Source organism: Urocampus carinirostris, chromosome 9 (genome assembly GCF_059441175.1).
Source record: "Urocampus carinirostris isolate Australia breed hairy pipefish chromosome 9, RoL_Ucar_1.0, whole genome shotgun sequence".
NCBI lineage: Eukaryota > Metazoa > Chordata > Actinopteri > Syngnathiformes > Syngnathidae > Urocampus > Urocampus carinirostris.
In genome coordinates, this window is record NC_142357.1 from 26,894,632 (window position 1) to 26,919,890 (window position 25,259).

At 40.1% G+C, this 25,259-nt stretch overlaps 1 protein-coding gene across 2 annotated transcripts in view; it reads left to right on the forward strand.

Moving 5' to 3' along the window:
- The window catches only part of gabrb2a (gamma-aminobutyric acid type A receptor subunit beta2a), a 92,800-nt gene that overhangs the window by 59,165 nt on the left and 8,376 nt on the right, over nucleotides 1-25,259 (forward strand). For both annotated transcript variants that reach the window (XM_088343383.1, XM_088343382.1), the window contains exons 5-7: nucleotides 10,758-10,840; nucleotides 19,875-20,012; nucleotides 23,579-23,731. In XM_088343383.1, the coding sequence (XP_088199509.1) occupies nucleotides 10,758-10,840; nucleotides 19,875-20,012; nucleotides 23,579-23,731 (374 nt within the window). The remainder of the gene's footprint in view (nucleotides 1-10,757; nucleotides 10,841-19,874; nucleotides 20,013-23,578; nucleotides 23,732-25,259) is intronic.

Below are 25,259 nucleotides of genomic sequence, written 5' to 3' on the forward strand. Positions count from 1 at the left end.
ACCAATTGGGTGCCATGGCAAATGTGACAGATACCAAAAACCAACCATTTTACAGCATTGATGCATGATTTATTTTATTAACAAATTTATTCCCTTTTCAAAAACATTATTTTGAAAATATTCATTTAGGAGGAATAAAACACCGCTACAATCACAATGTAATATTTTTGACGTAAAATTGAATGAACTGTTATTTAGAACCCCTCAAATTTCTAATTTTGTGTTCCTGATTGGCCACTAAAGAACAGCCAATGCGGGTATCAGCCACCATTGCAGTACCTATACTTTATCACCTACAGGGAGTGCAGAATTATTAGGCAAGTTGTATTTTTGAGGATTAATTTTATTATTGAACAACAACCATGTTCTTAATGAACCCAAAAGTCTCATTAATATCAAAGCTGAATATTTTGGAAGTTGGAGTGGGGCTTTTTTAGTTTTAGCTATTTTAGGAGGATATCTGTGTGTGCAGGTGACTATTACTGTGCATAATTATTAGGCAACTTAACAAAAAACAAATGTATACCCATTTCAATTATTTATTTTCATCAGGGAAACCAATATAACAGCTCAACATTCACAAATATACATTTCTGACATTCAAAAACAAAACAAAAACAAATCAGTGACCAATATAGCCACCTTTCTTTGCAAGGACACTCAAAAGCCTGCCATCCATGGATTCTGTCAGTGCTTTGATCTGTTCACGATCAACATTGCGTGCAGCAGCAACCACAGCCTCCCAGACACTGTTCAGAGAGGTGTACTGTTTTCCCTCCTTGTAAATCTCACATTTGATGAGGGACCACAGGTTCTCTATGGGGTTCAGATCAGGTGAACAAGGAGGCCATGTCATTAGTTTTTCTTCTTTTAGACCCTTTCTTGCCAGCCACGCTGTGGAGTACTTGGATGCGTGTGATGGAGCGTTGTCCTGCATGAAAATCATGTTTTTCTTGAAGGATGCGGACTTCTTCCTGTACCACTGCTTGAAGAAGGTGTCTTCCAGAAACTGGCAGTAGGACTGGGAGTTGAGCTTGATTCCATCCTCAAGCCGAAAAGGCCCCACAAGCTCATCTTTGATGATACCAGCCCATACCAGTACCCCACCTCCACCTTACTGGCGTCTGAGGCGGACTGGAGCTCTCTGCCCTTTACCGATCCAGCCACGGGCCCATCCATCTGGCCCATCAAGACTCACTCTCATTTCATCAGTCCATAAAACCTTAGAAAAATCAGTCTTGAGATTTTTCTTGGCCCAGTCTTGACGTTTCAGCTTGTGTGTCTTGTTCAGTGGTGGTCGTTTTTCAGCCTTTCTTACCTTGGCCATGTCTCTGAGTATTGCACACCTTGTGCTTTTGGGCACTCCAGTGATGTTGCAGCTCTGAAATATGGCAAAACTGGTGGCAAGTGGCATCTTGGCAGCTGTACGCTTGACTTTTCTCAGTTCACGGGCAGTTATTTTGCGCCTTGGTTTTTCTACACGCTTCTTGCGACCCTGTTGACTATTTTGAATGTAACGCTTGATTGTTCGATGATCACGCTTCAGAAGCTTGGCAATTTTAAGAGTGCTGCATCCCTCTGCAAGATATCTCACTATTTTTGACTTTTCAGAGCCTGTCAAGTCCCTCTTCTGACCCATTTTGCCAAAGGAAAGGAAGTTGCCTAATAATTATGCACACCTGATATAGGGTGTTGATGTCATTAGACCACACCCCTTCTCATTACAGAGATGCACATCACCTGATATGCTTAATTGGTAGTAGGCTTTCGAGCCTATACAGCTTGGAGTAAGACAACATGCATAAAGAGGATGATGTGGTCAAAATACTCATTTGCCTAATAATTCTGCACTCCCTGTATATTTAAAATAAGGCTGGTAACCGTTCTTCACAAAACGTTTGGATGGCTTGACCAATATTGTCTTATTATTTTGGAGACAAAAACTCTCATGTTTTATAGCAATAAGTGGGTGTACAGTGTCTAGCGAAAGTATTCCCCCCCCCCAAGAATATTTTGTCTTATTTCCGAATTTCAGGCTTTAAACTTAAAGCTATAAAACTGAATATATTATAGGGACTGGGAAGATTCTTAGAGTTGATGGATGGAGCCAAATATAGAAAAATTTCTGGGATTCTGCAAGAGACCCGAGAATCCAGTGGAGCTTGATTTCCAACAGGACAATGGCCGTAAACATCAAAAAAATGTAAAATGAAATTATTTAAAACCAACAATACAAAGGTGGGGGCCTTACAGTTCTGGGGTCATGGGTTCAAATCCAGCCACCAGTCTTCCTGTGCTTTCGGGGTTTAGTCGAGGCACTCCAGTTTCCTCCCACATTCCCAAAAACATGCATGTCAGGTAAATTGGCTAGTCCAAATTGTCCTATAATATAAACAATATAAATTGTTTATAACTTTTGGTTGTCCTTACAATTGTTTATCACATGCTGTTGATTCTAAGAAAATAGTTTTTTGTATCTATAAGTTTGAAGCCTGCAATATGGCTATATCTAAAAGTTATTGAAGGGGAGGGGATACTTTTTCAAGGCACTGTATGTGTGTATCCTAAAGAGATGGACGACGTCTCCATGGTTACGTCCAGACAGCCTCTGGGCTTGTCGGACCAAGTCGATGTGTGTGCTTCAAGCAGTACGCCGAGAGGGGCTGTCGGATTTGGCTGACTCGCTTTTTGTTTAAGAACTGCGTGACCAAAACATGAACCCCGTTTCCTTCTCTTATATGACAAAAGATTATCTGCCAATGAACCCCATTCTGTACACGCACAATATTACTAACAGAGTCGGAAAAGTGAGTGACAACCACTGAGCTTGTAGGCTTGAGACTGGAAAATAACTGCCTTGCGGGTGAGTTCAATTGAGGCCAGGGATATTCTGTTTATGAAATCATTATGAGGTGGGGATGGAGACTAGGGTTGTTTGTTATCACTTTTTAAGGCCTATTCTATCATGAGTAGTCACAAATACTAATACAACACAATTATTCTCTTTGTTTACGTTGCAGCAGAAACCAAAGTGCATTTTTTGTTTTCCTGTTTAGGAGCCATACCTGTCAACCAGTGTTCCCTCTAAGCTGCGCGCGTGCGCAATTGCGCACTACTCGCACATTCTCAGCGCACAAGAAAATCTAACCAGCGCACAAAAATGAGGGCTCAAAATTACTAATTAAGAAGCGACTTAAGTCAAAGTTACAGTGCATGAAGGTAAAAATACACGGGTTTTCCTGACGTTGTGTCCTAAATGCGGTATTTTGAATGAGTAAAGTTAGTAGAGTTTGTCGAGAACCGGCTTCTTTGGCTCGGCTCACTAAAAGGATCCGGCTCTTTCACGTCCTAAACGGCTCTTGAGGTTGTTTTTGCTTCTTTAATCCCAACATGACCAAATATGATGTAAACTTATGCACAAAATGACTTAAAGGAAGAGAGGAATAGAACAAAAAAGAAAAAAATACCAAAATGAAAAAGTAGTGAAAAGCTGAGGAAAAAAAAGGAACAAAAGGAAGCGAAAAAAAGAAGGAAAAATTTAGAAAAAAGCCAGAAAAAGAAAAGAAAGAAACGTAGGAAAAAAGTAAATAGAGAGCAAAAAGAAAAAAGTAACAGCTTGGAAAAAATAAACACAATGAGACTTTTTTCAATTTTTTAAAAAAAAAAGTAGAAAAAAAACACAGAAAAAAGAAGAAAAAGTTTGTGTTGCATTCAAATAATTTCTAATTATATCAAGTGAATCTTGTTGCCAACATTGTACTTCCACTAAAAAATGTGATTAAGTACGGTTCTATATCTTACAACCAACTAAATAAGCCCCCAAAAATGTTAATATTATGCGACAATATATATCAGGAAATAAAAAGAAATGCATATCTTGTGAAAGAATTGTGAGAACAAACGTTTGTAGGCCGTACAACCTTTGCAATAGTACATGAGTCAATTCATTCAAAAGAGAAAAATAATTTTGCATTGCCGGAAACTCAGCAAAATGTAACTTGATGTCAAGTTTTGGACATGTTTGTTTAATGATTTAGTTGCCACACTTGGGATTATGGTTGCTCACTGTTGTTTCAAGCATTGCTCACCGACTTTGTGTGAACGCTCAAACTTGTGGAAAATTAGAGGGAACATTGCTGTCAACCCTGTTTGACTAAAATGTGCAAAAGTGAAGCTAAAATAACATATTCGTGCCACTTTTTGGGTGTGGACCCAAGTAAAGAGGAAGCAGGAACAGAGACAGGGTGCTCAAAATAAATATGGTAATCAATAACACAGCCAGGAACAAAGTAACAAACAAGGGTCACTAAACCATTGACATGTCCAAACAGAATCAAACCGGAAAATGTCCGAAAACAAGAACCAAAGACCGAAATGTTAATGGGAAATGCAAGGAAAAAAGTAACAAACCCTCAAGTTGGCACTAAACTACTAACTACTAACAACCACACATTAAACTGCTAACAACCACACAAGAAACCAGAAACAAAAGAAAGCAAACCTGGTTCGGCAGTGAAAATGCAAGAAACAAAGTAACAAACAAAATCAACTGGGTTTAAACAACTGACAAAATGTCCAAACCAGTTGCGAGAAACAAAAAAGGAATCCGATGTAGCAATGACAGTGAAAATGAAATTGACCCGACCACGTGTGCTGTCCAAACAGTCACTTTAAAGGGTCAAGATAATTGGGGACAGGTGCGCGGTGACTGGACACACATGTGCCCAGTTCCAAACCCGGTTGGCGCCCTCTGGGGGAAGGTAACGTTCCAGAACCTCACAATATTTTTACACCAAAAATGTTTAACAGTCTCACATTTAAACCAGAGGTTGGCAACCATTTTGAGTAAAGGGCCGCTTCAGGTGGTGAATTTTAGCAAAAGGCCGGGAGAGGTTAAAAAGACTGATTTAATTTGTTTTTGAATCTGTGGATACAGTTTTGAATCCAATACCTTAGCAGTACATGAGCAAAAAAGATAATGGAGGCCTATTCAATGTTCTCATATGGTAATTGCTTTGTCCCCCCCCAAAAAATAATGTATTTTTGTTTTATTTAATTGTAAAAAAGGCAAAAAAATGCAAAAAATAAAAAACACAAAAAAGGAAATAAGTATTTTAAGAACAACAACAACAACGATATGCATTTATAATAAATAAAGACGCAGCCATCGACCTGTGCATGTTATACTTGTCAATAAAGCACTTCATCAAATTGTAAACACTCAGAATTAAAGCAAAACTAGAAATGATGTCACTTTTTTAAGCACTAATTTTGCATTTGCATTCAAAGGGCTAAGGAATATTACATTTGATATCACATATCTTGATAAATAAAAAAAAAGTGTTTTAATAGAAAAAAAACATGCAAGTACGGAAAAATGTTTTGGAATGTTGGCCTTGCCTGGAGAACAGTTCACTTCAGTGCTTCATCCATCAATCTATTCCATCCATTATCTGCACCGCTTATCCTCCGTAGGGTCGCGGGGTGCTGGAGCCCATCCCAGCTATCTTCGGGCAGTGGGCAGGGGACAACCTGAACTGGTTGCCAGCCAGTCACAGGGCCCAAGAGACAGACGATTCACTCGCTCATTCACACCTAGGGACAATTTGGACCGGCCAATTAACCGAAAATGCATGTTTTTGGAAAGTGGGAGGAAACCGGAATGCCTGGAGGAAACCCACGCAAACACAAGGAGAACATGCAAACTCCACACAGGAAGGTTCGATCTCATGACCTCAGAACTGTGCCGCAGACGTGCTAACCACCGCGCTGCCGTGCTGCCCATCAGTACTTAATTAAAACAATATTCAAAATGAGGGGCGGACAAGAATAGCACCAAATCAACACAATGTTTTTTTCGTAGTCCTTTTTTTAGAGACCATTTCATATGTATCATCATTTTTGTTTCGTGTGCTGGATGGTTGTATGTGGCCCCCGGGTCGTAGTTTGCCCACCCATGTTTTAAATCAATGAGACTAAATTTTATCTCCAAATGACTTTTAAACAAAATGCCCACAAGGGCGTGCTAAATACCAAAAAATCCAAAGTGACTTAGAACTATGAGATGAAAAACTACCATACTTTCAGAGTAAATGACACTCAACAAACGGTTACATCATAAAGTCTGAGACATGCTGTGGCACTCGTCTAAACACGCCTTTTAGATTTAACGCACTTTAGGGATTTAAAAATCGGGAGGCATATGACATAAAAAATGCCCACAATGAAATCAAAGCAATTGTTTTCTTTTTTAATGCTTAATTTATCGTATCGTTATATCATTTTTCGTCATCGTAGCAAAGGAGGTAATTCATTTTGGCTAATGTTGATGTTATTTTGGATTCGACGATTTTTTTTAACTTGTTTTTCCAGAAAAATAATAAATATAATACTTAAGATGAGTGAAAATTCACTTCTGATGGATGATTTTTTTTACTTCGTTCTAAATATTAGCTTTATTTTTCTTTTTTGGGGGTAAAATAATGAAATGATAATAAAAAGCTGCAATATTATATGCCAGAATGTTACTTTAATTGGATTATCTTATTATTTTTTTTGCAGTAAATTCTATCTATTTACAGAGTGATCATGGGCATCTTGGCTGCATCTCTGATCAGTTTTCTCCTTGTATGAGCTGAAAGTTTAGGGGGACGGCCCGATTTTGGTCGATTTGCAGTGGTCTGATACTCCATTTCAACATTATTGCTTACACAGTGCTCCTTGGGGTATTTAAAGCGTGGAAAATATTTTTTTATCCAAATCCAGCTTTTAACTTCTCCACAACAGTATCTCGGACCTACCTGGTGTGTTCCTCGTTCTTCATGATGCTTTCTGCGCTTTAAACAGACCTCTGAGACTATCACAGTGCAGGTGCATTCATACAGAGACTTGATTACACACAAATGGATTCCATTTATCATTGTTAGTCATTTAGATCATCATTGAATCATTCAGAGATCCTTACTGAACTTCTGGACAGAGTTTGGTGCACTGAAAGTAAAGGGGCTGAATAATTTTGAACACCCACTTTTTCGTTTGTTAAAAAAGTTTAAAATACCCAATAAAGTGTGTTCCACTTCATGATTGTGTCCCACTCATTGTTGATTCTTCACAAGAAATTACAGTTTTATATCTTGATGTTTGAAGTCTGAAATGTGGCAAAAGGTCACAAAGTTCCAGGGGGCCAAATAGTTTCGCAAGCCACTGTACTATCTCATGAGCAGATAATAAGTACACAAAAAAAGATTGTCTAATGGTGCTATGTTGATATGAATGATTGTTACAGTTACTCAGATGACCAGTGGAAGAAAGCAGACATATTGAACAATGGCATGCTTTTTGGCAAAGGTAGAATAGAGCGCTTTCTTGCAGCACACTAATTAAAACATATTAGTCTAAAGAAACAGCAGTGACATCAGTTGCCTCTTAAAGGCACAGCATGTTTAAGAGCAGGGAAATATGAACGGTAGACAAGAATTGTATGCTGAATAAAAGTCATATGATCATATGTCATATGATTGAACTGTTGGTTATTGCTCCTAGCTGGTTGACCTAGATTCTAGAACATTTTTTTATGTGCTATAACATTTCGTACCAGCGTGTTTGCTGTCCCTAATCCTATACTTTTCTCCATTTTGCGACATAACCGTCTTTACACTAATGAATCAGGGTTCTAATTTGTGCCGCGTAAAAGCATTCCGGTAGGTTGGCAACGCTAGCCTCCCTCTATCTTTGGGAAGCTGCAGATTCCTGTTTTTCTTTCCACCCTAAATAAACCTTGATATCCACTTATCCCATTCAAGGAATTGTGATCTTGGAACCAACACTGGAAGAGACTTGAAACAGTTCAAAAGCTTTGGCAGGACACTCATCTTAACTGCCTCTATTCTTGAACTCATATCTAATAGTATATTTGGCCATTTTTCAAGATCCCTCTTGTAAAGATCTTTAACATTTTATAAGTTGATGTAAAGCGAGCTCAGGATATTGCCTGGCTTATTTTATGTAGGTTTAGTTGATAGGACAAGGAAGCAGGCTTACCATGAAAAATTAATTTCAAATCATATACAATCTCAGCGTGGATAACGCTGTTTCCGTATTTTCACATTTCCACTTTGCAAGCTGTGTGTTTCCCCAGAGCAAATATCGGGGACATGCTCAAGAGGGAAATGTCAGGGAAACGCACAAACACGCACATGCCGCACACACGTCAATACCGATGAGCCGCCTTGTTATAAAGTCAGAAAGATCACTAACAGAATGGAGACAAATTGTTTTGGCAACATGCGCATTTCACTATAGCGCTCCTTCTGTTTGCCACAATCGTGCTCGAGGACCGCCTTTGTCGTCACTGGGGATTGCTGTGACGTCACAAGTGTGAAGTCATATTTATTTGGGTATGAGATACAATACAAATACACTCCGAGATACAGTGGAGAACAATGGTCGAGATGTATTTTATTATACGTTCATCAAGTGTATGTAACATCTCATCTCATCTCATTAGCTGCACCGCTTATCCTTAGTAGGGTCGCGGGGGTGCTGGAGCCCAACCCAGCAATCATTGGGCAGTGGGCAGGGGACACCCTGAACTGGTTGCCAGCCAATCGCAGGGCACACAGGGACAGACAACTCGCTCGCCCATTCACACCTAGGGACAATTTGGACTGGCCAATCCACCTGAAATGCATGTCTTTGGAATGTGGGAGGAAACCGGAGTGCCCGGAGGAAACCAACGCAAGCACGGGGAGAACATACAAACTCTGCACAGTAGGTCCGGTAGCTGGATTTGACTGGAGGTTCCCAAGACCTTAGAACTGTGCCGTACAAGTGCTAACCACCGCGCCGCCGTGCTGCCCGTATGTAACATATATTATTCTTTATTTCCTTTATAGATGGTTTATCTTAGGGATATTGAATGACACAGTTTTTAGACCATTACCTGTCACGACCAGAACGGAAGTAGGACCCAGATGCGTAACGTTAATCACAATTTATTGAGATATAGAGGAAAGGCAGCGCCCGTGATCCGTTGCTCGCTGGACGCGGGAAGCAAGCCACTCACAGAATCGGAATGTGTATCGAATGCGGAAGTGGATCTTCCGGAGCAGTAGATAATAGTGTAGTAGACGGAAAAAAACAGGTCGTCAGCTGGGACGGGAGAGCAAAATGTGGTCGGGGTCAAAAAAAGGAGTCGTTAGCCGGAACGGGAGATCAGAACGTATTCGGGGTCAAAAAACGGGTTGTAGCCGGAGACAAATGGAGAAATCAGGAACGGACGGGTGGAAAACGGGTGAAAAAGCAGGACTGATGGGACTCAGAGTCAAAAATGCTTGCATTGTGAAAACAGAGCTTCGCTGACGGACTGACAACAGGCAAGTGAAAGGACTGAGCTTAAGTAGGATGGGGAACCAATCAGGTAGCCAGCAGCAGCTGGCGCCAAACGAGCGGGCACAGGTGAATGTAATCAGTCATCATGACATTACTGAAACTCCTCGGTACTATGATCCTGATAGCATTAGTACATGAAAATCCCTTCCCTGATTAAATAAATTATTCTTATTTTTGATTCTTGATTGGTGAAAGGCCACAAGAAGTCTGTAAGACTGTACTGGTATCAGCAGTAATTTTTACCTATTCATTCTGACATTTTTGAAAAAGTACCAATGAGCCACTAGTGAGCGCAAAACAGCAGCATGTGGCACTAGAACAAGTTTAGCGAGTGGAGGGCTCCAACTTTGTTGACGACAGAAAGCATCTTCCTCTGTTTAGCCATTCAGAGTGCAGAGTACAATCCACGATGAAAATCAGCAAAGTAGCGAAAAAGCGGTAAGCAGACCGCGATACAGCAAGGGATGACTGTAGACATAGATACTAACATAAGCTAGTACATTTAGTTACTTTCCCCCCAATGGCCACTAAAGGGCTGTAGGGGTGTAGACCACTGTTGCAGGTATTGCTATATAAATATAAGCCTGGTATAAGCACCAGTAATTGTTGTCAGTAGTCACCTGTCCTTAATAACAACGTTAATAAGTAAATAAAATAACACAAATATATATTAAAGTACAGTTTTATTTATATATTTATATATTTGATTCCATGTTTATACTGTAGTGCCATGTCAAATATTGTGGTGAACATGATAGACCATGCTGTTATCTACTCTATTCTATTCTATTCTATTCTATTCTATTCTATTCTATTCTATTCTATTCTATTCTATTGGTTAAAATGTTGTGGAGGTCGGGTAGCATAGTAAAAAAAAACAGCAGTTATATCAGTTGTCCCTTAAAGGCGCAACGTGTTTAAGAGCAGGGATATCTGCATCGTAGGCGAAAAAAATCCTATATACAAATTGTATTAATTTCTGAACACGATTGTTTAAAAAATGATAATATAGACACGAAGTTAACAGCTGTGAAGATTATTTTACAACAGTTTATAATTATATTATTTAATTAATAATTATTCGAAGTTAACATAGATACATAATTACAGTTTTACATTTTTTTATGTTTATCTTGGTGTGCTAAGTCTATCTACACTACGTAGTCAATGACAATAAATACTATTCTATTCTCTTTTAGATGGTATCTGTTCAAATGATGTACAGGTGGAGTAGCATATATATGAAAACATTTAGTCACAACGTCTGGTAAAAAAAAACATGTTTTTCAGGTACCCAATCACCTGTCTCACAGAGACTTGATTTCTCAAATTTGCAGCTAAGAGTTTTCCGTCTTTTTCGTGTCTAGGATCACCACGACTGCAGCCTGCATGATGGACCTGCGCCGCTACCCTCTGGACGAGCAAAACTGCACCCTGGAGATCGAAAGCTGTGAGTAGCGTCGTCCTTGACAACAGTTTCTCGCTCCCACTCGCAGACGTGGATTCCGATCCCACGTACGCAAGCTGCGTTGTGGGTTTTTGAAAAAAGTGCAAGGAAGAAAGATTCAAGAGATTCAAGATCATCTTTTTTGTGTTTGACATAAAATTCCGATTTAATTTTCTATGAAGCCTCCGTGTACAGTAGAAGGAAGATCGGGCATAAAAAATTCAGCCCGATCCGACCCGTACAGAGGGTAAGAAAGCCGGAACCAGCCCGAGCCCGACACATTACCTTGATTTGACCAACTGAGTCTGACAAACCCCCATTTTCACATTTTATTTGTGGGGAGGAAATGTGATTTTGACGACCTCGCAAAAGGGATATTTGCCGTTTCCTACATTGAACTGCTTGTCTTAAGTCGGCAAAAATCACTCATCAGGGTAGCGTGCATGCTCATAGTTGTGCAATGTTTTCTGCCACACATTTTTCTTCCCATCGACTTCCCACTGAGGTGCCTTGATACAGCACTCTGAGAACAAGTCAAGTCAAGTCATGTTTATTTATATAGCTCCTAATCACAAAGAGTCTCAAAGGGCTGCACAGACCACAGATGATTGCAAACCACACTGTTATTACACCATCCCCTGATCTAAAACCTACATGAGGGCAAGGAAAAACTCAAAAACCTCAGCATGAGGAAAATGAAGAAACCTTTAGAAGGTCAACATAAAATTCAGTTTATTCATATGCTATAGAATAGAAGTGTGTTTTAAGCTCAGATTTAAACATTTCCACTGAGGTTGCAGAGCGAATATCAGGGGTAAGAGCATTCCACAGCTCCGGTGCCCGGATGGAGAACGCTCTCAAACCTGCGGATCTCTTCTTGGCTCTTGGAATCAAGAGTAGACCAGCATTTTCAGAGCGAAGGCTTTGGGTGTGATTTAAATGGAGCCGGTACAGTGGACTAGCTGGTGGATGCAGATGGGGGAGAATAAATGTTTCAAAGTGGATGTTGATGGTCCAGCAACCCAAGAAAGAAGTAAAGGATCAAGAAAGTCTTCTTTGGTCTATCGTGCGTTAAAGGTCTCTCTATCAGAACAGCCTATTCGCTCCTAGATTTCTTTTTGTGTCTTACCCTCTTGCTTTAGGGTGTCAATGGTGGCCTTCTGGACAGCAGTCCCGTCAGCAGTCTTATCATGATTGCGGTTTTGAGTAATGAACCACTTTTTAACAGCAACGGGAATCATTTGGAATTGTGTCATTAATTCATTGACTCAGATGTTTAGGTCAGAAGCTTATTTAGAGCACGTTTTCATGATATGCTAAACTTTTGAGATAGGAATTTTGGGGTTTCATGAGCTGTAGGCCAAATTCATTAAAATTAAAACAATAAAAGACCTGAAATATTTCAGCTGGTGTGCAATTGATCTAAAATATATGAAAGTTGGGCAGCACAGCGGCGCAGTGGTTAGCGCGTGTGCGACACAGTTCTGAGGTCATGAGATCGGACCTCCTGTGTAGAGTTTGCATGATCTCCCTGTGCTTGCGCGGGTTTCCTCCGGGCACTCCGGTTTTCCGCCCACATTCCAAAGACATGCATGTTAGGTGAATCGGCCGGTCCAAATTGTCCCAAAGTGTGAATGAGCGAGTGAACGGTTGTCTGTCTCTGTGTGCCCTGCGATTGGCAGGCAACCAGTTCAGGGTGTCCCCTGCCCACTGCCCGAAGAGAGCTGGGATGGGCTCCAGCACCCCCGCGACCCTACTGAGGATAAGCGGTGCAGATAATGGATGGATGGATATATGAAAGTTTCATTTTTATCATTACGTTTTGGTAAAAAGTAACCTTTATCACAATTTGCTAATTGTTTTTGAGAAGGACCTGTATTTATAAGTATTTGAACCAAGGTCCTCGGTCCCAAGCAAGGATTTTGGGTTTCATCACAGGTTTGGCGCAATCAAGCGCCTGTTATAAGCGTTGGTAAAAACAGCAGCCGGTCAGAACTGGCCTCTCTGTACAGCTCCTCCGTTACGCTCGCAGTCACTTCCCCTTCTCTCTCTTTTTTTTTCTTTGCACACGCTCATCCTGCAGCCTTTTCTTTTTTAGCTTTCTCTCCATCACTCATAACCTCTTTTTTTTCTCCTTCTATTTCTCTTCTCTCAGGCACACACACATTGAAGCACGCAGGCCCGGTTTTGATCAGCAGACAGTATCTGCTCTCATATGGATTAACTGGCAGCGTTTTTAACGTTGGAATCGCTTCACGCCAGAACATGCTATTTTATTCAGGCTAATGAGTGCAGAGAAGTCTCACTTGACTTGATAAACTTGATGCATTTTTAACAAAGACGAGTCTTAAAAGCCCGGCTTGCCCCGCGGTCCAGCAACAGGGACTGCCGTCACTGGTTTAACACGCTGGGCCATCAAAGATTAAAAATGGAACTGATGATGTTCGATGTTAGTTTAACGCTTGTTAGTATGGAAATTTTAGTTTTGCAAGAAAAATAACATGATCGTATTCACGTTATGAATATTCTTAACTGCTTCCAGATTCGATAAAAACACATCCCTGTTTGGATGGCATGGAATGTTTACCTTAGCGGTGTCAAACTCATTTTAACTCGGGGCCACACGATGGAACAAACATTCTCTCGGGCCGGACTAGTAGATTAGAGAAAAAGAAAAAAAAAAAGAAAGAAATAAGAGAAAGAGAAGGAGAGAAAAGTAGAGAAGATGGAGAAAGGGAGAAAGGGAAAAAGAGTGAAAGGGAGAAAGAGAGAAAGGAGAGAGACAGAGCATGAGAATCAAAAGAGATAAGAAGAGAAATAGTAAGAGAGAGGGGAAAGAAAGAGAGAGAACATAATACCGTAAATTCCGGACCAAAGAGCGCACCTGATTATAAGCAGCACCCACCACATTTTAAAAGGATAACCGCTTTTGTACTTACACAAGGCGCACCTGTATATAAGCCGCATGCGCCCACATTAAAACATGTAACACAATCACAAATTTAACCCAAACCCGACTTTGAGTCCCGCGATTATTACTGAATATGGAGTACACAGTCCAAAAACCACAGCCGGCAAAATGACCAGAAAATGATACCGGTACTTAAGGTTTGATGCAGACCTGCAGAGTCCGGGTCCCGTTGAAGATAATCCAAGGGGAAAAAAAAGTGTATTTCCAAAGGTAAGGGTGGGAAAAATATATATCCATTATTGTCCGCTGCGTCCACAAACACATCTCACCTTTACTCCACTTCCCGTCAGCCCCCGTTGTTTTCGCCCCTTCTTTTTGATTCGGCCGTGGAAAACATATCAGAAAAAGTCTCTAAAATAAATACATTACAAAAATATACAGTTGCAAGTACATATTATACATGGTTACACATATTTACAAAGAAAGACGCTACACCGAGAGAGTTTTCAAAGCTGTAATAATAATATTATAACTTTCATCCCAAACCGTGCCTGTGAAGCGTAGCAAAACGCTACTAGCAACACGCTCGCAACACAGTAAACGGCTTTGTTAAAAAAAAAACATACCGTACTTGTAGTAATCACGGTAAACCGTCCTCATCTTCCTCCTTATAACTGACGTCATCAAAGTCGTCTTCCCCAGTATGGGAAAGAGACTATGTCATATAGACATCGTTCCACGCTCCCTTACTCAAAAACACGCTAGCAACACGCTCGCAGAGTAAAGTTTACGTGCAGTAGCTCTGTTTCCTTCTTTATCGGACTGCTCGATTGCATTTAGCTTGAAAGCTGCGTCATGTGCCCTTCTTTTTGCAATTTGCATGGTGAAGATATTTCTACGTTAATTTAATTTGTGCACAAGCTAAGAAGTTGCAGTCTTCCTCGGCGCATATATTCCACCGGTCTAAATCTTATGTTTTGTACTCGAGCGCCGCTGGCGGCCGTTAGAAAAATTACATAAATTGGCCGCATCACTGAATAAGCCGCAGGGTTGAACGTTTGGGGAAAAAAGTAGCGGCTTATAGTCCGGAATTTACGGTACAAAGAGAAATAGATAGAGAGAAAAAGAGAGAAGAGAAAAGATAAGGGAAGAAAGAAAAAGGAAAAAGCAAGAGAAAGAGATAGAGAAAAGGAACAAAAAGGAAGAGAGAGCAAAATAAGGTAAAATGTCACAGAGATGATATACTAATATACTAGTATGTAAATTAAAGATATTGAACAATGACATGGTTTTTGGGTCTCAGACAAAATTTCCTGCGGCATACCAGACAAGGTCTCATGGCACACTAGTGGTTCAAAACCCCTGCATTAATTAGAGGATCATAACCCCCAAAGTACAGCTGTTCTAGTGTGCTTTTCTAGATTTTTTTATGCTATGTATCAGAATCTTGAAAGCATGGTCCTGACACTTGTATTTGGAACTGTTCCTCACCCTCTACAAAACTTACATCAGGCGCTTTCACTCCACCTTGGAGGGGTTCAGCAATCTATCTGTATAATGGCCTTGAAATGCTTCCTTCCAATTTCCTTTCGAACCCCTGAGCAAGAATCGTCCATCTCAGCAATATGCACCACTTTAATGTCTCACTATGTTGAAAATGCGTCAATTAAAGTTAAACATTGTCATCTAATGAGCGAGAAAAGCATTGCCTACAGTGTTTCAGCTGCTAAGAAAGCACAAAGTAAAGCACCACGGCCAAAACAATTCCAGTCGTACGAAGATCCATTCTACAAAACTTTCGACTACAATGCGTTGATTGGTGATCTCAGAAAGGTTTTCATTTAAAATGTATTGCCCAACCATTCACCCAAACAGAAAAAGATAATACTAGAGAAAAATAGACTAAAACCGTGTTTTTCAAGCAGTGGGTCCAGGGACACTAGTGTACCGGGAGACCTTTTCTGGTTCGCCACATGTAAGTGTTCTATTTTATCTTTGCCAAAAAGCATCCTGTCGCTCGATATCTTTGCTTTCTAACAGTTATGACCTGAGTAACTGTAACGATCCTCCATATCAGTAGGTGGCAGCAGATTACCCTATTAAATTGTGTATAACTCCTAATTTTTGATTAAAAATCGTGAGAACATTTTGTTTAACGTTTTCTCAGCTAGAACTAAGGATTGTATGTGACAATTGTTGTTGATTATGTGTGGCCATTAAAAATATTTCTTGGCAACGTAAAGTACAAACACAGTACCAAAAGAGATGCAAAATCCTTTGATCTAAACTTCTTTTAAGTTCGATTCATCATCAGAGTTGTTTACCACGTTGCCCTTTTTTGCTTTTATTTATATTTTTCAGGAAGATTTTCTGTTTTCTCCATTCCCTTAACATTCATATCTGGTACCGTGAGTAAAAGTAGTGTGATATTGAGAAGAAATCGAATGCCTTTTTGTTAATCCACTGGTTAGGGTTTTTGGGCGGCAGTGGCTCAGGAGGTAAGAGGTAGAGCGCTCGTCTTGGGATCAAGAGATCGCAGTTCGAATCCCGGCTCCTCCGTGTTACATGTCGAAGTGTCCTTGGGTAAGACACTGAACCCCTAATACCCCCAATAAGCAGGTTAGCGCCTTACATGGCTGCACGGCCGCTATTGGGAAATGTGAAGCACACTGTAAAGCGCTTTGGGAAGTCTTGACTTGAAAAGCGCTATATAAATGCAGATCATTTCATTTAATTTGTTTGATTCCTGTTGCATCTGTTGTTTTCCAAATGTGGTCAGTGATAAATTTTGACTGATCACGACTGGTACAAGCAGTGGACCTGATTGCGTAACGTTTCACACAATGCTTTATTAAGGGAACGGGGAAGTCAGTGTGAGAGGAAAAACAACAGCAATCCGATACTCACAGGGCAGGAGGAGCAGGAAGCCCTCGCGAATGGAGCGTGGTTGGAGATTGGAACAAGTCGGGTAGCCGGGACAGGAGAATGAAGCGTGGTCGGAGATCAGAGCAGGAAACAGGGGGACGGAATCAAGTAGGATACAGGAACAGGTTGAGACAGACAGGAGCCAGAGTCAAAAACGCTTGCCTTGCACGTTCGGAAGTTCGCTGACGGACTGACAAGGCGTGAACAAGAGTGACGTGCTTGAATAGGAGGAGGACTAATTAGGGAATGAGTGGCAGCTGGAGCTGAAAGAGAGAGTGCAGGTGAGGGCAATTGACAAATCATGACACAATCATTCTTAAAATATAGTAATATAATGTAGAGCCTCATATATAAAGCGCCCACAACCTTTAAGTTCTAACTAGGTTAAAAAAAAGGTTACACACGAATAAATACCATACTATTTTATCTTCCTTTTATACACTTGTTTTCTGCTCTTGAGGAAGTATAGGGAAATGTTTTAGTTGATTTAGGAGTTTCAGATCGATGTGCAACAAATTATAAAATATATCAAATAAAGTAAATATTTTGGACATTATTTTATAAATTGTATTTATTATTTTCTTCTTTTAAGAAAAAAAAAAGGAAAAGTAATTAAAAAACACATTTTTGTACATTATTTGTTCTCATTTTACAAGTATTTTGTAATTTTATTTAAAAAAAGATATATAATAGATGCTGTAATAGAAAAATATAATAAAATAAAATATAAATACGTGTAGTAAAACTCACACCTAGGTTGTGAACCAAAATAAATAACACCTATTACCTCCTAAGCCACAGTGACCACAAATGTTAAAAAACATCTTTATTCTGTCAATATATACATTTTCCGCTTGAAAAAAAATGAAACCATTACCTAGAATTAATTTTTGAACTATATTATTTGGCTTGGCTCATAAAAGGTTGAAAAACACTAGACTAAGGACCATCATATTAGTCCTGCTACTCCATCCTGTCCCATATTACTATCCAAGTGTAGTTGTGGCCAGTTTTAAAAATAGCAAATGGTCAGGTTGCCATGTTTTTGAGGCCTCACAACATGAGTCCAAAGGATGACGTCACACTGTTACGCGCACTCTTATCGCTCATTTTAGGTGCCGGAGCATCTTGTTATTTTAAGTGCGCGTCCACTTTGTCACCATTAATATTTTTAGCAGCGCCCTCAGCAGTTTCTCTTTCATTTGCACAGAAACAAAGAATTGTGAGCTCATTTCAATAGGTTTACATTCATTAATTGGGCACCTGATTCCTATTGATGGGAGGACAACTCATTACTGCAGCTTATTCTGCAGACAGGCCATGCAGACACAATATACGCAATTAAGCCTTCCAAGCATAATGTATATCATTTGAAAAATATTAATAAACCTTGTTCTGTACAGGTCACTGCTATTGGTGCCCTTCCAAACATTTACCGGTACTCAAAAATACTCTTCAAGTAAAATTTTCTTATTTACAATTTTTTCTTAAGAATTCCATTTATTAATGAAACAAGAAAATATATCTGAGCGAGGAACATTTTTTGCGCTATATATATATATATATATATATATATATATATATATATATATATATATATGTATATATATATATATATATATATATATATATATATATATATATATATATATATATATATATATATATATATTTCTAATTTCTACTATACCATAGTTTGTGTCACGACCAGAACGAAATCAGGACCCAAATGCGTAACGTTAATCACAAGTTTTATTGAAAGAAAGAGGAAGGGCTGCACCCACAATCCAGTGCTCTCGCAATCTAATTGTGATCCGAATACAGAAGTGGATCTTCCATAACAAGCGATGGCGGTGTCACAGATGGAAAACGGGTCATAAGCCGGGACGGGAGATCAGACGTGGTCGGGATCAAAAACAAGTCGTAGCCGGAGACAAATGGGGAGATCAGGAACAGGCAGGTGGAAAACCGGGTGGAAAAATGGGACAGGCGGGAGTCAGGGTCAAAAAGCAGGAAAAAGTAAAAAGAGGAAAAACTAGAAAAAATAGTCAAAAAGCTAGGGAAAAAAAAATCAAAAGAATAAAAAAAAAAAATAGAGAACAAAACAAGACAAAAGTGGGCAAAAAGAAGTAAAAAGCTAGGGGGAAAGAAAAAAAAGGAAAAGAAAAAGGAAAAAAGAAACAAATGACAGGTTTTGGGTGTAAGAACGTAAAATTATGCACAAAATAAATCAATATTTTAATTTTTTTTAAAATATCCTTATAACATTATTTTTCATTTTTTTCTCACTGCTGTGAACTTCTAACCAATTTAATCTTTTTACACCAAGCAACTTTTAACTGGAATCCCTGCATTGTCACGGACCAGAAACAGACACAGGACCCAATAGCGCTCGTGGTCTCAGTTTTTATTGAAAAAGAGGGAGAGTAAGGCTTGCTTCCACGATCCGATGGCTGACGGTCAAAAGGAACAAGCAGTGCGGAAGTGGCACTTCCGTGTCTGGCGAGGAGAATTGGAGACAGGCGGGAATAGCAAGTCGTTGGCCAGGACTGGAGATCAAAGGCGGTGTTGAACTCGTAAGCGAGGTTGGTAGCAGGAGGCAGGCAGGTAACGGGGCAAAACAGGTCAGGTAACAGGCAGGCAGGACGGGACGTTGTCAGGTCCAGAAACAGAATGGCAACAAAGATCGGGTAGAAAAAAGCAGGGCAGAAACGGAGTCAGACAAAAAGGCTTACTGAGCTGAAGGCAACAGTTCGCATAACGATCTGGCAGCTTCCAAGAGGAAGCCGGGGGTTTAAAAAGAGAGTGTCCACCAATCAGCTGTTGGCGCCAATTAAAAATATTGAATTTTCAGTGCATACAATAAACAACAAACTACAAAATACAACAATAAACTACATTAAAAAAAAAACTAATAATGAAACACATCCCTGAAAAAAACCGGTAACGGTGCTGTGCAAATACTTTTTGGTGTAATAATAGTCGTAACTGTTAGTTACTTTTTTAGTTTGTGCTTATGATACGTCCCCAGACTCATGTCTGGCAGGGGCCCTGGTAAGTAGTCAGTATTTTTGCTAAAAAGTGAAATGAAGCGGACATTTCCAACTACACCCATTTGACCGGAAGTTGGTTGCTGTCATGAAAGACACAAACCCAAAATGTTGTGAAAACTGACCCAAACGTCTCATGTTTTACTCACAGATGGCTACACCACAGACGATATTGAGTTCTACTGGCGAGGAGGAGAAGGCGCCGTGTCTGGCGTGGACAGAATCGAACTGCCACAATTTTCCATCGTGGACTACAAGCTCATCTCTACCAAGGTGGTCTTCTCCACAGGTATTCTAAACAATTCTTTGGCTACAATTCAAGTGGAATTATACGGTACAGTTCTGCTGCGAGGTTATCAACTCAAACGTTTTATAGCTCCCGCTACGATTAGCGGCGACTTTAACATTTTGTATAACCAAAAAACAACCTCGTTTTATATTTCTGATCAACGGGAGCTGACATAACTGTCCACCAACTTGCCGCTACGGGTACCCAAAAGCTTCACAAAAGGCTGATCAAAACAAAAAAGATTTTTACTCATGTTTGAGTCTGTGCTTTTTAGCACTCGTTTACAGTTGCACCACACAATACAGGAACATCTGATGGTCAAATTACACGTACAATCCCTTTAAGAAAACAGTTGTTCACGCTCGTGTCTCCAGGCAACATAAAATTTTCCATTTCAACCTGAAATAACTTATACCGTCCCTTTAAAATGCACTGTATCCAAAACCAATTCAACACAGTTGAGATCATAAAAATTATATTTGACTGTGAACCATCCATCCATCCAGTATATTCCGCTTATCCGGGGTCCGGTGGCGGGGGCAGCAGCCTTAACAAAGAAGCCCAGACCTCCCGTATCCCCAGCCACTTCTTCCAGCTCATCCAACGGGATCCCAGGGCGTTCCCAGACCAGCCTAGAGATATAGTCTCTCCAGCGTGTCCTGGGTCGTCCTGGAGACCTCCTGCCGATGGGACATGCCCGAAACACCTCCCGAGATTGGTGTCTAGGAGGCATCCTTATCTGATGCCCGAGCCACCTCAACTGGATCTTCTCAATCGGAGGAGCAGTGGCTCTACATAGAGTCCCTCCTGGATGACAGAGCTTCTCACCTTATCTCTACGGGAGAACCCAGACACCCTGCGGGGGAAACTCATATCAGCCACTTGGATTGTGTTCTTTCGGTCATAAACCACAGTTCATGACCATAGGTGAGGGTAGGAACATAGATCGACCGGTAAATCGAGAGCTTGGCCTTTCAGCTCTGCTTCCTCTTCATCACGACGGACCGGTACAGGGTCCACATGACGGCAGACGCTGCACCGACCCGTCTGTCGAACTCTTGTTCCATCCAACCCTCACTCGTGAACAAGACCCCAAAATACTTAAATTCCTCCACTTGGGTCAAGATCTTTCACCATAAACTTCTCAAAGCTGTATTACAGCGCCAAAGCACTACCGGTACTTTAGAAAATGTAAACCTTTCACCTGAAAAAAAACACAGAGAGCCCACAAGGTGGCATGACAGGAAGTGGTGCCCCTACAACCCTAGTGGTTAAGGGATCCAAACAAACCTGTGCGCATAAGAGCTGAATACACAAAAAAATTAGGGGCCTATCAAAAATAGCAATATTTTGATATTGAAATACTCAAATTGCTGCTATAAATGGTCATCAAACATCACATCCCAAACCCGTTTGTGGAATTTGAGCCTTTTTAAAAACAGACCACGGACATTTATAGTTTTGTAGACCATCAAAATAAGGAAAGAAAACATTGATGAATTGTGAGCTTGCAAGGAGAACAGAAAAATTCTGTACAAAACCACCAAGTTGCAAAAATTCCAACCTGTTCTGAAAGTTCTCCCCCAAGCCAATATCTATATTTTATTTCCTAGGTTACAGAAAGAAGATCAGCCTTAACGAGTGTGGAAATCAAACAACAGCAACGATCGTTCAATAGCAACAATGAAGTAAACAGTGCATAATAGTCAAAATAACGAACAACAGTGATGCAAAATATTAAACAATAGTGTGCAGTCAAAATAATGACCAAGCCTGGTATCCTAAGCAATCTACTTCGCAGGTGATCAATAGTAGCCTGGATGGTAGGGCGCCCGCTCCGAGACTGGGAGGTCGCTGGTTCAAGCCTCGGCCGAGTCATACCTAAGACTTACAACATTGGTACTCATTGCCTCCCTGCTTAGCGCTCGGCATTAAGGGTTGGAATTGGGGGGTTTGGTCACCTAATGACTCCCAAGACAGCAGTTGGGTCTAAAATGGCGGCGCCCTGTTTGGCTGCGGCTGCATCGGCTCGCTACAGTTTAACTGTACGGGCGGGTCAGGTGTATCGACATTTCGTTCTGTGTGCATGGTTACAAAGAATGACAATAAAAGTAAATTCTCTTCTATTCTATTCTTCTAGTGACAAGTTGATTCTGTTAAAATATTAAACAACCGCAAATGAGATTGCATTGGATGCCAGTTTGTTATTTTGACTATTATACCTCTCTGTTGTTCCTTGTTTTGACTATCATGCACTGTTTACACTAGGGACATTAATCACCAATCATTTTGCTGTCTTTTGATCCCGCATTCTTTAGGGATCTTTTTTTGTAACCTAGGAGGTTTATTAAAAAGAAGGGGCTCAGGGGAGAGCCTTCAAAACAAAATCGAGATTCTTATCCTCAGGGATTGGTCTTCTCCTGTTGTAATCAAAATCTATTGATGTCTCCTCTCCTTCTATTTGTGTTTTTTTTAAGAGCGGATATGGTTTTGTAACTTAAGAAATTCAATAAAAAGGAAGGGCTCAGAGGAGGGCCTTTAGAACAGGTTGAAATTTCTTAACTGATGGTTTGGTCTTATCCTGTTCTCCTTGCAAGTTTAAAATCTATTGATGTCTTCTCTTCTTCTTTTAGTGTTTTTTAGAGCGGATTCGCTTTTGTAAATTAGGAGATTGAATAAAAATGAAGGGGTCATGGGAGGGCCTTTCTTCTTGCAAGTTCGAAATCCATAAATGTCTTCTCTCCTTCTTTTGAGTGTCTACTCAGCTATAAACTTATCAAAGAGTAAAAATGAAATTACATTCTTCATTGTAAGCAAGCAGAATAAAAATGAATCCCACCAAACATAAACATATTTACTTATCAACACCTGAATTTGAAATATATATCCATAACTTTAAGGTTCAATATTTCTGCAAAAGACTGAAAAGCCATTACCCGAAAAAGTATTTAATTATGGAACGATTTAGATTATAAATTCATATTAATTTGAAAATATAATTTACTGTACAGCACGTATTTTAGATAAATATACTAAAGAAGAGTAATATATCAAAAGTTTATTTGGATATAATATGTTATGGGAGTCACAAGCAACACTATTATAAGGTTGTAATGTAATTTCTCTGTTTTCCAAATTTCCTTTTGTCGGATTAAGGTTCTGTTTTCTTGTTTCAATTTTGTACACGTCTTTCCTACAAGGAAAAATAGAATAGGGTTAGGAACTTAAAAGCTCAGGGTTAGCCTATTTCCTTTCGGCACATGTTTATGAACTGTGTTATTGTATTAAACAGCTGTTTTGTGCAAGTAGTTTAATGTTTCTTATTTTTAATCAATGATTGTGGTTGTTTTTGTTGTCTGCTGTGTTTATATTCAAAGCCACAAACAAACAAATTAGGGTATCGTGTGGTCACATTTTAATATTTATCATTATGGGTTTTTTACAGACTTGTAATCATTAAAAGACATGTCCAAATTGGGCTTCAGTGTTGGTGACAATTGCATGTTGAAAGCATTATTGGACATTTTTGAGTGAGAATCCATTTTCATTCTTCCTTCCTCCATCAGGCTCCTATCCCCGCCTCTCTCTCAGCTTCAAACTGAAGAGGAACATCGGTTACTTCATCCTGCAGACATACATGCCTTCCATCCTGATTACCATCCTCTCCTGGGTCTCCTTCTGGATCAACTACGATGCGTCTGCCGCCAGAGTGGCCCTGGGTAGGACGGCCCAAACCCTAACAATAACCTCTACCGCCTTCCCGGTTACGTCATAAAGAGCTATTTCGCGTACATTGTGTCTGTAATGTGTCCGATGTGTGTTTTGACTGCTTTTCAAATTAGCTTTAAGCATGACACAGATAGTAGATTGTGATAGGCTGCCTAGTTAAATGTCTGTTGTTCGGATGACTCGCTGCATGACTCACGCAGAGAGAGGCACATCGGCTCGACCTTGAAGCGTGCTGTCTCCCTCTCTGCCCGTCTGTCTCTCACTGGCCGGCTAAGTGAAGCCCCATTACAATAATGCACTTTTTCATATTTCGAGCGAAAAAGAAATGCCACGGAGCTCGATCCGGGCGTCGGGCTGGGAAGGTCAGAGCCGCGGGAGGAGCTGGCTCCCAGCGTTTATGTGGGTCATTCTTGTCATGCGCCATTTGTGTTTTTCGGAGTGGGACGCGTGCAGGTTGGAGCCCGGCGCGGTATGTTTGGAGGCCAACGTGATTTCAAGATCTGGCCGCTTGCGGCGTCCTGCGAACATGCGTGTGCAGCCGATGAGACAGGAGGCTGCGAGCTACACAAAGCGCTGGGTTATTTATAATACGTGTGAATTTGACCAAATGCAGATTGTGCATGCGGATGACTAATTTGTATCAAACGCAATGCGCGGACGGACAAAAAGACCAACATAAAAGGCAAAAAAAGATGGGAAAAACAGGTAAATTGTGTTGTTTGGAATAGCAAAGGTTTAACAGCAAATCCTTACTGTCTATTTAGATCATTGGTGGGCTAGCTCAGTACGACTTTTTATCCTGGCTTGTCAAACTAATTGCTTTAAAAACATTACGATAATATGGCTGACGGTAAAAGTATTACCGACTGATAAGCTGGGTTGGGTACGGTTACTTTGACTTGATTACTTAAAATTACTTTTGGATTACTCCAATACCAAATATGCTAATAAAAGACAAAAGAAACTAAATATGAATAAAACTACTAAATTTTGTGCAGGCTTGGGGAGTAACGGAATACATGGAACGGCAAAAATGATGTTGGCAAGCTGTTTATTTTCCTTTTGTTTCTGTCGCATTTCATGTTAGTTTTGCCAGAGATTAAAGAGATGAAAGCCAGGAGAGAAAGCTTACCACGTGTTGTGAGTCATAATTTTATTCATATTTAGTTTCTTTTGTCTTTTATTAGCATATTTGGTATTGGAGTAATCCAAAGGTAATTGAAAGTAATCAAGTTAAAGTAACACTACCCAACCCCGCTGATAAGTCATTTTGGCGTCCCAAGTGTGGCTTCCTATGTGCTGCACTCAAGGCCAACGCGTGAATAGCAAGCTTTTTCTGTACCATCTATCTTTTTTATCATGTATTTATTGAGATCAAATTTTATGACCAAAAATTACTTCTGCGGCCTATTGCATTTTGACATTTTTGATTTATATTGTCACATTTAGTGCTTAAACCTGTAAGAACCAGCGTTGTAAAATTACTTTTTTTTCAATAAGCAGTAAAAATGTTTTCTT